The sequence below is a fragment of the Dromaius novaehollandiae genome, chromosome 1 (genome assembly GCF_036370855.1).
Source record: "Dromaius novaehollandiae isolate bDroNov1 chromosome 1, bDroNov1.hap1, whole genome shotgun sequence".
Lineage (NCBI taxonomy): Eukaryota > Metazoa > Chordata > Aves > Casuariiformes > Dromaiidae > Dromaius > Dromaius novaehollandiae.
In genome coordinates this window covers 154,487,557-154,503,585 of record NC_088098.1, presented here as the reverse complement: position 1 = coordinate 154,503,585, position 16,029 = coordinate 154,487,557, and the positions used below count along the sequence as shown (strand labels likewise).

The window sequence follows — 16,029 nt, the reverse complement described above, 5'->3', positions numbered from 1 at the left end:
TGCAAGGTTTGCAACTTTCCCTTTTACACTGACTGGGTAGTAATTTACAGACAATTATAATACTGCTTACACACCATTTTACCACTACGCATGCTCCGGGGAGGGGTCTTTGCCCAGGCGCGGGGCTTTTTGACCTGTGGGTGTGATTTTTTGTGTTACATGGAGGACAGTTCAGTTAGGGACACATGCACCTCCAATTCTTTTGCCAAACTGGCAACACATAGCTAGAAATAAAACATTTTGATGTAATGTTTCTTTAGGGCTTTAGCAGCTCTAGGCTGTCCTGGGTTGAAGAATGCTTCTTCTCCGAAAACAGAGAGCGAGCTTCTCCTGATCTGCCTCCTTTCAACAGCAGGAACAGTCTTCCTGAGCTCCCAGGGTCGTCTTGTAAGAGGAGCACTCGGGGCAAGGCCCAGGCCCAGGCCCAGGAGAGCTCTGCTTGCTTCGGGCGCTGCACAAGGCCCAAGGAGGCCTGAAATGTTGGTCCCAAAGCAAAGGGGACAGAGGGAGTGGTGCCAGCAAGGAAGTGGGAGGCGGAATCCCAGCTGGGCGGGGGAGGAGAGCTGGGGCACAGGCTTGGCACTGGAGCCCCCCCGCCTGTCAGCAGCTGCCCCTGGGCCAGCTCCAGAAGGGCAGAGCTGGCGCTGCCGCTGGGGCTGGGGCTGCGGCTGGGGCTGGGGCTGGGGCTGGAGCAGAGCGGCGGCAGCGGGGGCGGGAAGGAGAGCAGCGAGCGAGGCCGGATCCGGCAGGCGCTGGCGCGCAGCTGCCGAGCAGCGAGGCGAGCGCAGGGCCGCGAGCGTGTGGGCAGAGAGCCGGGCTGCCCCCGAGGGGCTCCTCGAGGGCGGCGGCAGCACCCCCGGCCGCCAGCATGCCCGGGCTGCCCGCACAGGGCGGCGCCGGCGCGCGGAGGGAGCGCGGGCCGCGGCGGGGGTGCGCGGCCCCCTGCGCCCCCGCGGAGGCGCGCGGAGGGCGCCCCTGAGCTCACAGAGGGGCCGCGCGCTGCGCTGCGCTGCGCAGTGTTGCGTTGTGCTGCGTTGTGCTGCGGGGCAGTGCGGTGTTTTGCGCTGCGCTGCGTTGGGCTGCGGGGCGGTGCAGTGCGTTGTGCCGCGCCGCGTTCCGCAGACGCCGCTCCGCGCGCGTTGCTCGAGGGCGCCGGCGGCGGGCGGCTGCTGGCGGCGGGCAGCATGGTGCGAGCGCGGGGGGCGTCCGGCCCCGGGTGCCGCCTGCTGCTGCTGCTCGGCCTCCTGGCGGCCCTGCGTGCCCGGGACAGCCGGGCTGCTCCGCGGGCAGCGCCGGGCCCAGGTAGGGCGGGCGGGCGGGCGGGCGGCGACGGAGGCAGCCTGGGGGCCGCGGGGCCGGCTGGCGAGCGGCCGGGGCGGCGGGAGGCGGCGGCCGGGGCCAGGAGCCGGGAGCCGGGAGCGGCTCGGCGAGGCTTGTGGGGCCGCGGGGAGGGGGGTGCGCTGGGGGGCGCCGGGGTCTGGGGGCGAGAGCTGTGCCTGGAGCAGCGCCTGGCGCTGGGTGACGGGAGCTGTTGTCCCCGCGGGCGGTTGCAGCGGTGCCCGGCGGCGATGGCGATGCTGGTGCTTGGTTGGATGCGGGACCGAAGGCTTGGGAAGATGCAGGAGGTGAGTCCTCGGGGGACCTGACCTTCCCTGGCAAGACCAGAAGCATGCCTTTCCTGGCGCCGCGTCGCCCTGGTGCTGGCCGGGGAGCTCCTGTGCCCACGCAGTGTGAATGATGCTTCGTGTCCCCCGGTGCTGAGGGTTGCCCCTTTGCAGAGTCCTGGCTTCCTTGGTGGAGGTTAGAGACCTCCCTGGAAGAAGGGGCCGAGGGGCCACGTGTTTGTCTTGGGGGTGCTTGGGGGCTGTCGTATAGCGGCTGGATGCAGGACTTGGAGAGGCGCCAGGTCCCAGCCAGCGAGTGCCGCTGGTCCTCCTGTAGCTGGGAGACTCTTCAACTGCATGTGTGGGATGAGCATTCCTTTTCAATTTCTTCTGCATGTGACATTTAACTGAACAAGTCCTTGGCCAACGATAAGGCACTGAAAAGAGCACGAGTGCAACTCAGAAAGGCTTCGGAGATCTGCGCTGGCTGCTTTGGCTCGCAAAGCGCTGTTGGCGAGTCCCCTGAGCCTGTGCTGCTTCCAGTGCCTGCTGCCAACTGGGCTGGCATGATCGGATTGAGTTTACAGCTTGTGTGAGCTCCGGGGCATCCTTTCCCCCAGCAGCTCCATGCCTGCTTAGATTTATGGCCATAGGGTGCCACTGCAGACACCCGCTAAGCGTTTGCAAGGTGCCCATGAGCTGAAGTATGGTGTTATTATATGTTGCCCGTCATCCACCACCCTTCATATCCAAAGTCGTCTGTGGAAATACATCATGAGAACTTCTCCCATCTGTGTTTGGTTACAGATGTGGCTGTAGTTGAGGATTATCGAGTTTCTCAACTGCATCCTGTTGTTGAGCCTCTGGGTCTTCCCACGGGTATGTAGTCAATTTTTACTTCCCTGAAAGAACAAGAACGTTCCTTGTGCTATTTTGTTCCCGTTAACTTGTACTTCATACTTCCTCTGCAGGTGGTCCAAGTGCTTTAGGGCCGCGGGGGGTCCTCAAGGGTAAGTTGTGAGCATTTCTTTCCTTTGAGAGCTGCCAGGTGCCAGGCAAAAGATCCTCTCTGCTCCTCCACAGCTTTGAGACTTGCGACCTACATATATGTCCCATCATGGCCCCCCTTCCATTCGCTACCATTGCTTTGTGAAGAAGCTGTAATGGGAAGAAGAATGTAATGGGAGCCATTCTCATGTGTTTGGTTACAGATGTGGCCATGGGTGATGAAGATTTTCCTTCTCCTCTGGACCCTGGATATGAGGCTCAGAGACTTCCTGGAGGTGAGCAGTCAGCAGATACTCAGTTGAAGAAATAAGCATTTCTTTTCTCCCTCTGTAGTGCACTCCTGAGGAGGCCAAGGTCTGCAGCACACATGCCCTGACCAAAGGGCAGCAGAACAACTAGGGGTAACGCTGGTTCAGTCCTAAACTGGCCAGTGGGCTCCTGTGCGTGAGCAATGTAAACAATCCTTGTTGTCCTCCGGTTCTGAAGGTTGCCTGTTGCTAGAGTTCTGGTTTCCTTGGTGTACATTAGACACCTCCCCAGAAAAAAGCACCAAGGTCCTCATGTGTTTAGGCTGGGGGTGCTTGGGGGCTGCTGGGTAGCGCCTTGACGGAGGATTTTGGAAAGGCGGCAGGGCTCAGCCAAGTGCTCCTGGCCCTCCTGCAGCTGGGAGACTCTCGAACTACATGTGTGTCCCCCATTCCCCTCCCATTCATGGCAAGTCACTTCTGTGGAAGTATGTTGCAGCACGTAATGAAAACTTGTCTTGTCTGTGTTTGCTTACAGGCATTCCTGCAGGCAGTGGCCTTCCAGCTTCCCAGCTGGATCCTGTTTCTGAGCCTCAGGAGCATGCCAGGAGTAAGTGGTGGAGATGTACTCCCTTCCTGGGAGGAACCTTTGGTTTCAGAGTTGTATTCGTGGGCCGTGTAGCTTCAGTCCTTGGCTGAGGCTCATGCCCGCAAAAGAGCAGAGTGGGCTTTGGGAGGGCTTCAGAGATCTGCGGTGGGTGCTTTGCCTGGCTTCTCCAGCCTTGTGCTTTTCCAGTGCCTACAGCAAAGCCAGCAGGCTTGTTGGGGTTGAGCTTAGAGCTCAGGTGAGCTCCAGGGCATCCTTTCCCAGCATGCTTGGATTTGTAGCCACGTGGTGCCTGTGCAGGCACCCAGTAAGTGTTTGCCAAAGACTCAGGAGCGGAAGGGCAAGACGAGTGCCTTGCTGTAATGAGAGGTTCCATGCTCATTCGCTACCATTCAAATCTGAAGCAGCATATGGAAATAGGTAACGAGAGCTCTGCTTGTCTCTTTGGGTACAGATGTGGCCGCAGGTGATGGCAATGCAGCTTCTCAGCTGGATGCCCATGTAGAGTCTGTGGGGAATCGTACAGGTGAGCTGTGACTATTTGCCTACTCTTTTGGGTTATTTGAAAGAAGGAGCATTTACCTGTGCCTATCTTGTTCATGTGCAATTTAACTTAATACTTTCTGTTTAGGTCCTCGGCAGAGGAAGTACGAGGCCCAGAGAGGAAAGTTGGCTGAGAAATATTCTAAACTCCTTCAGAAAATCTTGAAGGACTTGGAAAGAGCAGCTGGTGGGTAGATTTCACTCTGTGTTAAGGGTAATCATTGTAAACGTGAGGTTTTAGAAACAGCTATGGATAATCTGTGGCTTACGCAGGAGAAAGGGATCGATCAGAGCCTCGCTGCAGTGACGCACCATGTCACACCTTCCAGGCATTCGCAAGCCACAGAGCTTGTTGAGGGTGTCTTCTACAAGCTTGTTCTTCACTGCATTTGTTCATGTTAAGGTGCTAGAGTATGGGAAGTGTCCTAAAGCAAGGCAGGAGCGGCTTTCTGAAGATGACTTTTGTCTCTGGTGTGTGGAGATGCTTGCAATTAGTCTCTGGGGAATCCCAGAGGTGAGGCATGACTATTGGTTTACTGTGAGAGCCGCGGTGTCCCTAGCCAAAGGTCTGGCAGGCCCCTCGGCCGCTGTGCGAATCTAGACCTACCCAGGGCATGGCAACATCCCTTTCAGTGCACTAGAGTTCCTTTACAAACGTGTATTGCCTCACGTATTTTACCCTTTTCTCCTCCGTGTTTAATTACAGATGTCCCTCAAGTCACTGAAGCTTCTGCAGCTTCTCAGGGGCTGGAGCCTCTGCTTGAGTCTCAGGGAGATCTCAGGGGTAAGTAGTCTCTCTTCCTTTCCTTTTGATTCTTCTATTAGTATTTTCTCTTTTTTCCTGTTTTATTGCCCTCCTGGGGAATCCAAGGTGCCCAGCACACATGCCGTCCCTGAAGCCCAGAGACACAGGTAGGAGTAGTGCTGGTTCAGGCTTTCACTGGCCAGTGGGCTCTTGCCCGTGAGAAGTGTCAATCAGCTTTCTTGTCCGCTGGTGCCAAGAGACCAGAATCAGTGATAGTAACACCACGGCATGTAAAATTGCCTGGGAATCCCAAACACACAGTGAGATTATCAGTCCTGCAGAATCCAGGGATGTATGGGATTGTCTCCTTTCCTCCAGGTCTTGGTGGTGACAAAGATGCAAAGGCCGCAGATCATAAAGCCCTACAGATGTACTATTTGGTCCTCCCTGCCGCAGTCTTGGGTTCCATGCTGTTTGTCATAGTGCTGAGCTGTATAGTTACTTCCCGGCTGAGGAAGAGAAAACAGTGAGTTGTTCTTTCCGACATTCTTTCTATTTTCTGTGTTTTAGCAACAAAGCATGTGTAGGGATAGTATGGTGGAGTGCCTGGTGAGCTGTTGAGAGGACTCTGTTGAGATGTCTGCTGTAAGCTTTCTTACGCGGACTCTTCCTTCCTAGCAGTGAGTGCTCTTTCCTGAAAGCCATTCTCGTTGTTGCAGAGAAGCGGTACCAGCTAACCCTGCCGCTGCCTCCAACAGAGAGGAGTCAAGCACAGAGGAAGGCAGAGCAAAGGCAGGGAGCAAAAGAGAAAAGGATGAGCTTGCCCTGGAAAATGAAAATTTCAACAACAGCTCCAGGCGACTCCTGGTGCCTATCCCAAACAGAATAAAAAAATTGTTGGGCTAAAATGGCGTGAGTCCTTGGCTGTTTTGGTCCTTTGTGTCTGGGTGTAATGCACAGCACTTACAGCAGGGTTGGATGAGGGAGAGGAGCTGTCAGGGAGTTGCCCTCCCTCAAGGGCTGCCCTCGGTCCCATCATCAGTGTAGTTTCCCAGCTCAGGCTGTCATTAAGGTTTCATTCATCTGAATGGGGGAGTGTGGATGAGCCTTGGAGTGCAAGTGAAGTCACTGGGACTGCTCCACTGAATCCTGATGGATTTGCACAGGACCAGGAGAGCTCTCATTGCTTCGGGTGGTGCACAAGGCTCAAGGAGGCCTGAAATATTTGTCCTAAAGCAAAGGGGACAGAGGGATTGATACCATTGAGAATCAAGGAATCTAAATCATAGATTAACAGTTGAAAGAGAGAACACTTTCCTGATATTTGGTTAAAATCTGTGAAAGAAATCCCCTGCCAGGTGTCCACATTTCAGGCTGTGGCATGAAGTTTTGTATGCAAAGGGTCGATGTGCTATCTGATATAGTCTTGAGGCAGAGCTGTTGAGAAAAGTAATGGTAAGCACAAGGAATGAACATTGATAGAGGGAAGGTAAAAATGTACAAGGCAAATATACCTAAGCACTCCTTTTCTGCTGTGCTGTACCATACTGCTCAATATACAAAGGAATGTATATTCCAAGTACTCAGATTTCACAGGGATGCCACTGTTTGGATTATTTCTGTATATGTTCAACACACAGAAAACAATCTGTATTCAATGCTTCCCCCTACTCCATTCTGAACTTGTATTTAGGCTACCTGAGTGTTTTTATGATTCAAAGCAAGTACCCTGAAATGGAACAAAGTTCAGCATAAAATTTTTTTTTACAGAAGAAAGGACTGCAGATGCCAATAAAATGTGTTAGTGACTAAGTTCCCCTTTTTGGCGACTTATGTTTTCAAATCAAGAAAAATGCTTGAAGCTTAGTTTATTAACCATTCATAAAGTAGTATTTTTTAGATAAAAGCCTTTTTTGCTTAAGAATACGTAATGTGTATAAGAAGCAACTGAAAAGCTAACAAAGTCACAGCACTTCACATGGGCTCAGCCTTGCACCCAGACTGTCTCCATCATATGACTGGGATCTGCCAATGCTAAAAGGAGAAAGTATCTAAAAACTTGAAAGCTTCTGTTGTTACCTTTTTTTTTTTTTTAAATGAACTAATCCTTAAATCACACTGTGGTAATTTGTGAAACGTAAATTAGAAAAAGGAATCTACATAAGTAACGTGTCATTAGCTGTATTATCATGATATTCCTGGTGCATGGCTCTTTCACAAAAATGCTTGCCTTTAAAACAGTCACCTCTCTGCTTTGTTTCTTCTTTCCAGAGACAAGGGATGTTTCATTTGCGCACTGCTACAAAATTTCATAATCAGGGCCTAAGCAACAAATGGGAAACTTCCATTCTCAGTTATACTATTTCACCTTCATCATGATCTGTCATGAAACAGTCAGTCAAGAGAACAAAACATAAAATTCATCCCAACCCAGGAATCCATGGTCTGCAACATCCCACAAGAAAGCAGCAGTTAGGTCAATTACAGGGAAACATTTTGCCCAACGTGGCATTTGTAAAAGCACTGTGGAAGGATCAGGCACTACTGGGGGAAGGGTCACCACACGTTGACTGATTGCTCGCAAATCTTGTACAAACTGGTATTCTGGATCGCCATCAGAATCCTGCCTATGCTTTTTAAGTGGCACAATCGGAGTGTTGTATGGGGATTCACAGACTCTAAGGAGACCCAGTTTTACATAGTGATCAGTTTGCTTTCAGATACTCTTCTCAGCTTCTTTTGGGGTAGGGTATTGTTTAACCATAGGAGGGAATCCCCCCTTTGCTGTTATCGAGACTCAACTAGCTGATTTCAACAGTCCACCATCCATTCCTCAAGAGCTCCGTAACTTTCCAGGAACTCATTCTAAACCTATGGGAATTTGCAGATTAGTTGACTCTGGCTCTGGTGTCTCAGCCACAACGCATGAGCCCGTTAGTATTAATTTTATCCCTCCCGGCTGTAAGCAGATCTGAGTATCCAAGGCTTGCAGGACATCTCTCCCTAAAAGGCAAGAGGGTGAATCTGTGGAAATCATGAAATGTCCCCACACTCCTTTACCTCCAACAGTGAGCAATAAGGGCTTAGTTAACGCTCATTTGCCTTTTCCCATCACTCCTTGTACTATTATTTCATCTGACGATTTGCACCCTTTAGGCTCAAAACTCAAAAGGGAAAGGGTAGCTCCAGTATCCACTAGATAGGGCACTTCTAGACCTTCTATACTTGCCACTATCTGCCCCCGACATCCAAATCTATATCCCAGGAATTTACCCCAATTTCCACAGTATTCACTGTTCACTCCTGATGATCAAAGGCTCCCTGCGGCGGCCATCCTTCTGCCGGGTTACCCTCCTTAGTCACGAACGGACAATCCTTCTGACATACTTGGATCAACCCTTTTTTCCTTTGATTCTTACTACCATCAGTCTTACTCCAGTTTTGCAAAATTTCTGCCAAGGGTGACCCCTTCTCTAGGCCAAAATTATTTCCCACATTGAGTTCCTGAAAAGTGCATCCTATGGTGATCAGGTATGCCTTTTTTTTTCTTTCTTTCCTCTTTCCCCCGCAATACCAGCCTGCAGCTGCTGTGATCACACACTCTCTCTCTCTGGGAACCGCACTCACACCACCCGAGGCTTTGACTGCTAGGACTGCTGTCCCGTCGCAGTGGGCAGCTTTAGCAGCTGACGGGTGCCCCCGTCGGTTCCCAGGTTATACGCACTCACACACTCACGGGACTGTTCACACTCACACCAGTTACAGTGACTCCAGATTTCTGTTTCTAGAGTCTGGCGGTGCGCCTTACGCTGATCCGGCTGCGCACTCCCCGTTCCGGCCGGATTGAGACGGGACTCGAATCCACTCAAGGAAGCGGCAGTTAGGTCAATTACAGTGAAACATTCTGCCCAATGTGGTTCATCACGTTATCTGCGTTATCGGCCTAAGACCTCAGCAAATTCAGCTACTCATGCTAAGCAAGGTTTATGTAAGTTGTGTTAAGTGGTTTACTCTAGACACTTTCAGTTCAATATTCTTTAACTACAGCACAAAGGGGAGTGTTTCGCCTGCACCAGCGTTTGCCAAAGAGCAGAAATTCCTTAACATTGGTGACCAAGAAGCGTTTGCATTCCTTCTTCAGGTTACTGATAGGAAAAGAGCAAGCTTGACTTTACTGCCTGCCATTACTCCTTTAAAGCACTACAATCCCGAGTGTTCATACGGTTTGGGAACAGGCAATAAAGCTATCCTAGAAAGAGAACGCTACCTCGAGGGAGTTGACAAAGCCCTTCCAGCTGCTCCACCACAGCCCACGAATCCCAAACCTACTAGAAGACAGGAAAAATGGAGGAAGCTCCCTGCCCTTCCTTTCTCTTTCCTGCCCATCCCAAAGGTGCTGTTGCCCTGATCACCAGGGCCACCAACACTCACCCCTCTCTCAGAGAGACATCTACAGGCCAATACCTTCTTGCCAAGACTACAAGCCTTCAGTTGACTAAACCACGACTGTCCAAGCTCTTCAAAGGACACAGCACTGCACTAGCGTTTGACACCCCCATGCTCGGAGCCCAAACAACTAAGGAAGAAGTCAAAGACTTGCTTACACCACTCGAGGGAAAGGCAAGCAAAGAGCTGGGGTATTAGCCAATCCCATCAGGAACAGATGAGCAAGGGACGGAGAAGAGAAGCTCTCAAACCAGGATAGCAGTTCCTGCTGGGGGAATTCTCTGAAGAGGCACATGGGCGAAAACACCCACAATGCAGCCTCTAGTAGCTGCGCTCCTGTAACACCAAAGCTCTGCAAAACTCATGCAAGCAAAACTCATACAAGCAACAGTACATATGGACACTGGCATTTGCGCCTTACCTCTCTACTCCCACCAGCCAAAAAGGTCCTCACTCTAAACACCTACATACATCTTGCTAAACATTACCATGCCACAAAGAAGTGCATCCCTCCGGAGCTACAGTTGTCCGAAAAGCAGATTCATTGCCCGGTGTGCAATAAGCCAATAACTACACACTCGGGAGAGACATTCGCTTATCTAGTTCAGAGCTGCGCAAGCCTGGGTGCTCGGTGGTTTCCCACAAATGAAGCACACCCCTCCAACTTTTCAAGTAGCATTGATACAAACACAGTGCAAGGTTCGCCTTTTACACTAATTGGGTAGTAATTTACAGACAATTATAATATTCCTTACACACCATGTTACTACTACACATGCCCAGGGAAGGGGTCTTCACCCAGGCACGGGGCTTTTTTACCTGTGGGCATGATTTTCGGTATTATATGGAGGACAGTTCAGTTAGGGATACATGCACCTCCAATTCTTTTGCCAAACTGGCAACACATAGCTAGAAACTACCTAGTTTAAACATTCTTGCCGAGCTTCCCAGGGTTGTCTCGTAACAGTTTCCCACAAATGGAGCACACCCCCCTGCCTTTTCAAGTAGCATTTATACAAACACATTGCAAGGTTTGCAACTTTCCCTTTTACACTGACTGGGTAGTAATTTACAGACAATTATAATACTGCTTACACACCATTTTACCACTACGCATGCTCCGGGGAGGGGTCTTTGCCCAGGCGCGGGGCTTTTTGACCTGTGGGTGTGATTTTTTGTGTTACATGGAGGACAGTTCAGTTAGGGACACATGCACCTCCAATTCTTTTGCCAAACTGGCAACACATAGCTAGAAATAAAACATTTTGATGTAATGTTTCTTTAGGGCTTTAGCAGCTCTAGGCTGTCCTGGGTTGAAGAATGCTTCTTCTCCGAAAACAGAGAGCGAGCTTCTCCTGATCTGCCTCCTTTCAACAGCAGGAACAGTCTTCCTGAGCTCCCAGGGTCGTCTTGTAAGAGGAGCACTCGGGGCAAGGCCCAGGCCCAGGCCCAGGAGAGCTCTGCTTGCTTCGGGCGCTGCACAAGGCCCAAGGAGGCCTGAAATGTTGGTCCCAAAGCAAAGGGGACAGAGGGAGTGGTGCCAGCAAGGAAGTGGGAGGCGGAATCCCAGCTGGGCGGGGGAGGAGAGCTGGGGCACAGGCTTGGCACTGGAGCCCCCCCGCCTGTCAGCAGCTGCCCCTGGGCCAGCTCCAGAAGGGCAGAGCTGGCGCTGCCGCTGGGGCTGGGGCTGCGGCTGGGGCTGGGGCTGGGGCTGGAGCAGAGCGGCGGCAGCGGGGGCGGGAAGGAGAGCAGCGAGCGAGGCCGGATCCGGCAGGCGCTGGCGCGCAGCTGCCGAGCAGCGAGGCGAGCGCAGGGCCGCGAGCGTGTGGGCAGAGAGCCGGGCTGCCCCCGAGGGGCTCCTCGAGGGCGGCAGCAGCACCCCCGGCCGCCAGCATGCCCGGACTGCCCGCACAGGGCGGCGCCGGCGCGCGGAGGGAGCGCGGGCCGCGGCGGGGGTGCGCGGCCCCCTGCGCCCCCGCGGAGGCGCGCGGAGGGCGCCCCTGAGCTCACAGAGGGGCCGCGCGCTGCGCTGCGCTGCGCAGTGTTGCGTTGTGCTGCGTTGTGCTGCGGGGCAGTGCGGTGTTTTGCGCTGCGCTGCGTTGGGCTGCGGGGCGGTGCAGTGCGTTGTGCCGCGCCGCGTTCCGCAGACGCCGCTCCGCGCGCGTTGCTCGAGGGCGCCGGCGGCGGGCGGCTGCTGGCGGCGGGCAGCATGGTGCGAGCGCGGGGGGCGTCCGGCCCCGGGTGCCGCCTGCTGCTGCTGCTCGGCCTCCTGGCGGCCCTGCGTGCCCGGGACAGCCGGGCTGCTCCGCGGGCAGCGCCGGGCCCAGGTAGGGCGGGCGGGCGGGCGGGCGGCGACGGAGGCAGCCTGGGGGCCGCGGGGCCGGCTGGCGAGCGGCCGGGGCGGCGGGAGGCGGCGGCCGGGGCCAGGAGCCGGGAGCCGGGAGCGGCTCGGCGAGGCTTGTGGGGCCGCGGGGAGGGGGGTGCGCTGGGGGGCGCCGGGGTCTGGGGGCGAGAGCTGTGCCTGGAGCAGCGCCTGGCGCTGGGTGACGGGAGCTGTTGTCCCCGCGGGTGGTTGCAGCGGTGGCTGCTGGTGATGCTGGTGCTTGGCCGGATGCAGGACCGAAGGCTTGGGAAGATGCTGGAGGTGAGTCCTCGGGGGACCTGACCTTCCCTTCCCTTCCCTGGCAAGACCAGAAGCATGCCTTTCCTGCCGCCGCTTTGGCCTTTCGGTGGCCGGGGAGCTCTTGTGCCCGCGCAGGGTAAACGATCTTTCGTGTCATCTGGTGCTGAGAGTTGCCCCTTTGCAGAGTGCTGTCCGTTAGAGAGCTCCCTGCAAGAAGGTGCTGAGGGCCTGTGTGTTTGTCCTGGGGGTGCTTGGGGCCTGTGGTATAGCGCCTGGATGCAGGATTGGGAGAGCTGCCAGATCCCAGCCAACAGGTCCCCCCCGGCTCCTCTGCACTTGTGAGGCTCTCGACCCACATGTGTGACCTGGGGAAGGCTTCCGAGATCTGCACTGGGAGCTTTGGCGCGCAAAGCACTTGCCGAGTCCCCCGAGCCTGTGCTGCTTCCAGTGCCTGCTGCAAAGCCAGGGGACATGATGGGGTTGAGCCTACAGCTTGTGTGAAGTCCAGGGCACCCTTTCCCCCAGCAGCTCCATGCCCGCTGAGATTTATGCCCCTATGGTGGCACTGCAGGCACCTGCTAAGTGCTCGCCAGATGCACCTGAGTGGAAGTGTGGTGTAATTTTATGCTCCCTGTCGTTCACCACCATTCGAATCAGAAGAAGAGTGTGGAAATATGTACTGAGAACTGCTATGTGAACCCATGTGTGTTTGGTTACAGATGAGGCTGTGGTTGAAGGTTATCCCAGTTCTCGCCTGGATCCCGTTGTTGAGGCTCGGGGTCTTCCCAGGCGTACGTAGTCACCTTTTCCTTACCTGCAAGAATAAGAACGTCCTTTGTAGTATGTAGTTCGTGTGCAACTGTACATGGTGCTTCCTCTTCAGGTGGTCCAAGAGTTGCTGAGCCTCGCAGGGGTGCCAGGGGTAAGTTGTGAGCATTCCTTTACTTTGAGAGCTGCCAGGTGCCAGGCAAAAGGTGACACCTGTCACCTTTGAGACTCTTGACCTGCAAATATGTCCCATGTCATTGCCTGGCCCCCCTTCCATTCAGTGCAACTGCTGTGTGGAGAAGGAAACCTTGTCACCAATGCGTTCGGTTTGTGCTCTGCCTATAGGCGATGGTTACCGAACTTTTCGGCAGTATCCAGTTCTCGTGCCTCGGGAGGATCCCTGGGGTAAGTAGTCAAGCTTTATTCACTTGACAGAATAAGCTTTTACCTTTGAAAATGTTCTTCATATGGCAGAGACCTGAGTAAGTCCTTGGCTGCTGCTCAGACACTCCCAAGAGTAGAGTGGGACTTGGGAGGCCGTCAGCTATCTGCCGCGGTGTGCTTTTCCTTGGGAAGGCTTTGTGCTGCTCGCAGTGCCTACTGCAAAGGCCACAGGCTTGTTGGGGTGGAGTTACAGCTTGCGTGAACTCCAGGGCATCCTTTCCCCCAGCAGCTCTGTGCAGGCTTCAGTTTGTACCCGTACAAATCTGCAGAAGTATATGGCAACATATATATATAACAGGAACTGTTCCCATGTGTTTGGTTGAAGCTGTGGCCGTAGCGGATGGAGATCCCTCTTCTGCTCTGGAGCCTGGACTGGTGACTCCGGGACATCGTGGAGGTGAGCAGTCAGCAGATATTCAGCTGAAAAAATAAGCATTTCTTTTCTCGCTTTGTTGTGCCCTCCGGATGATGCCAAGGTCTGCAACAGCCGTGCCCTGCTGGCAGGCCAGAGAAACAGTTAGGGGTAGCGCTGGTTGAGTCTTGCACTGGCCAGTGGGCTTCTGTGCATGAGGAATGTAAACAACCCTTGTTGTCCTCCGGTGCTAAAGGTTCCCAGTTTGTAGAGTTCTGGCTTCCTTGGTGTACGTTAGAGACCTCCCCAGAAGAAAGCACCAAGGGGCTGCGTGTTTGTCCTGGGGGTGCTTGCGGGGTGTTGGATAGTGCGTTGACGGAGGATTTGGAGAGGCGCCAGGTCCCAGGCAGCAAGTGTCCCTGGCCCTCCTGCAGCTGGGAGACTCTCAACCTGCGTGCGTGTCCCCATTCCCCTTCCCGTCACTGCAATTCACTTCTGCAGAAGAGTGTGGCAACCTGTAATGAAAACTTGTCTGTGTTTGCTTACAGGTGTTCCTGTAGGCAGTGGCCTCCCAGCTTCTCATCCGGATGCCATTGTTGTGCCTCAGGGGCATGCCAGGGGTAAGTGGTCAGGATTGATTCCCTTCCAGGAATGAGCAGGATTTTTCACTATTTGATTCGTGGGCCATGTAGCTTACGTCCTTGGCCGACGCTGCTAGATGCAAAAGAGCCAAGAGGGATTTGGGAGGGCTTCAGCAATGTGTCCCAGGGTGCTTGGTGTGGCAAAGTGGTTTTTGATCTTCTCTTGGCGCCCACTACTGCACATCGTGCCAGTGGGCAAATTTTAAAGTACTAGGGCATCGGAAGTGTTCTACAGCAAGGCGAGAGCGGCTTTCTGAAGATGACTTTTGTCTCTGGTGTGTGGAAGTTATTGCAATGAGTGTGTCAGAGATGTGCATATAAACCTTTGTGGATCCTGTGAGGTAGCCTCCCTTCCCACACCACGCAGCTCCCAGGGATTTTGGAGCTTTGCCACGTGGGGACTGAGGCGGTTTTAACCCCACTGAGCACATGTTAGCAAGCACGACTCCTAATCCACTCAATCTCCTGCCGTGTCCGCATCTCAGACCTTGCAGGGAGTCCCTCGAGGCCCTAAGCACAAAAGGTGCACCGAGTGGGATCCCTGCTGTGAAAGGAGGCCCAAAGTGATGCCCTGATTCAGGGGTCGGGCAGGAGGGAAGCTTCTCCGTCCTTCTGCATGCTGTCTGCCCGAGCAGTGCTGAGGCTTTCCCTCTCTCTGATTCTTCATAGAGCTTCCAAGCGTGTCACAGCCTGGAGAAGCCCCCCACGGCAGGAAATACTCCTTTTTTCCAGTGCACCGAGGTACTGAGCAGTCTTGCGGGGATGCCTAAGTGAGAGATAAGTCCTGGAAACGTGGAGCATGCGAGTTGTGTTTGGAAGAGCAGAGGGCAGAGGAAGGGGAGGTGGTGCCTGTGTGGGAGAAAGGGCAAAGGGAGAGAGCCAGGTTCAGGTGTCTCCTTGGCCACAGGCAGACTCAGAGGAGCCCGCTCTGCCTGCTGGCCAGCACAGTTTGGGGTAGCACTGGTTCAGACTTTCACCGGCCAGTGGGCTCTTGCCCATGAGAAGTGTCGATGAACTTTCTTGTCCACCGGTGCCAAGAGGCCAGAATTAGTGACAGTAACAACACGGGATGTAAAATTGCCTGGGAATCCCAACCACACACTGAGATTATCAGTCCTGCAGAACCCAGGGATGTATGGGATTGTCTCCTTTCCTCCAGGTCTTGGTGGTGGCAAAGATGCCGAGGCTGCAGCTCCTAAAGGCCGACAAAAGCAGCGTTTGGTCCTGAGTGCCGCAGTCTTGGGTTCCGTACTGTTTGTCGTCCTGCTGATGTGTATAGTTACTTTCTGGCTGAGGAAGAGAAAGCAGTGAGTTGTTCTTTTCCGACGTTCTTTCTATTTTCTGTGTTTTAGCAACAAAGCATGTGTAGGGATAGTGTTGTGGAGTGCCTGGTGAGCTGTTGAGAGGACTCTGTTGAGACGTCTGCTGTTAGCTTTCCTAAGCAGACTCTTCCTTCCTAGCAGTGAGTGCTCTTTCCTGAAAGCCATTCTCGTTGTTGCAGAGAAGCGGTACCAGCTAACCCTGCCGCTGCCTCCAACAGAGGGGAGTCAAGCACAGAGGAAGGCAGAGCAAAACCAGGGAGTGACAGAGAAAAGGATGAGCTCACCCTAGAAAATGAAAATCTGAACAACAGCTCCAGTCGCCTTCCGGTGAACTTTGCAACAGAGCTTTCCCAGTTATTTAATGCCACAAATTCAGAAAGTTCATTTCAGCCTACATGCCAGAACACCTCAGATGGTGATTATGACTCTTCCTCAGATATCTGCATTCCCCGGGATTTACCCCAAGCCGATCATTCCAAGTGCGTGTGCTTTCATTACCAACAGGGATATTGTACTTCAGATGCATATTCTGAAGAGAATAATAAAAATGGTGGGCTAGAATGGTGCGAGTCCTTGGCTGTTTTGGTCCTCTGTGTCTGGGTGTAATGCGCAGCGCTTACGGCAGGGTTGGATGAGGGAGAGGAGCTGTCAGGGAGTTGCCCTCCCTCAGGGGCTGCCCTC

The 16,029-nt window shown here is 53.8% G+C and overlaps 1 protein-coding gene across 1 annotated transcript; it reads left to right on the top strand.

Annotated features, from left to right (window-relative positions):
* Positions 1-1,529: 1,529 nt before the first annotated feature.
* LOC135325926 (uncharacterized) lies at positions 1,530-5,980 on the top strand. The gene is made up of 10 exons (XM_064503885.1): positions 1,530-1,625; positions 2,412-2,483; positions 2,576-2,614; positions 2,816-2,887; positions 3,396-3,467; positions 3,919-3,990; positions 4,096-4,194; positions 4,714-4,791; positions 5,131-5,278; positions 5,472-5,980. The coding sequence occupies exons 4-10, from the start codon at positions 2,824-2,826 to the stop codon at positions 5,656-5,658; spliced, it is 720 nt and encodes a 239-aa protein (XP_064359955.1). The 5' UTR covers positions 1,530-1,625; positions 2,412-2,483; positions 2,576-2,614; positions 2,816-2,823; the 3' UTR covers positions 5,659-5,980.
* Positions 5,981-16,029: the final 10,049 nt, after the last annotated feature.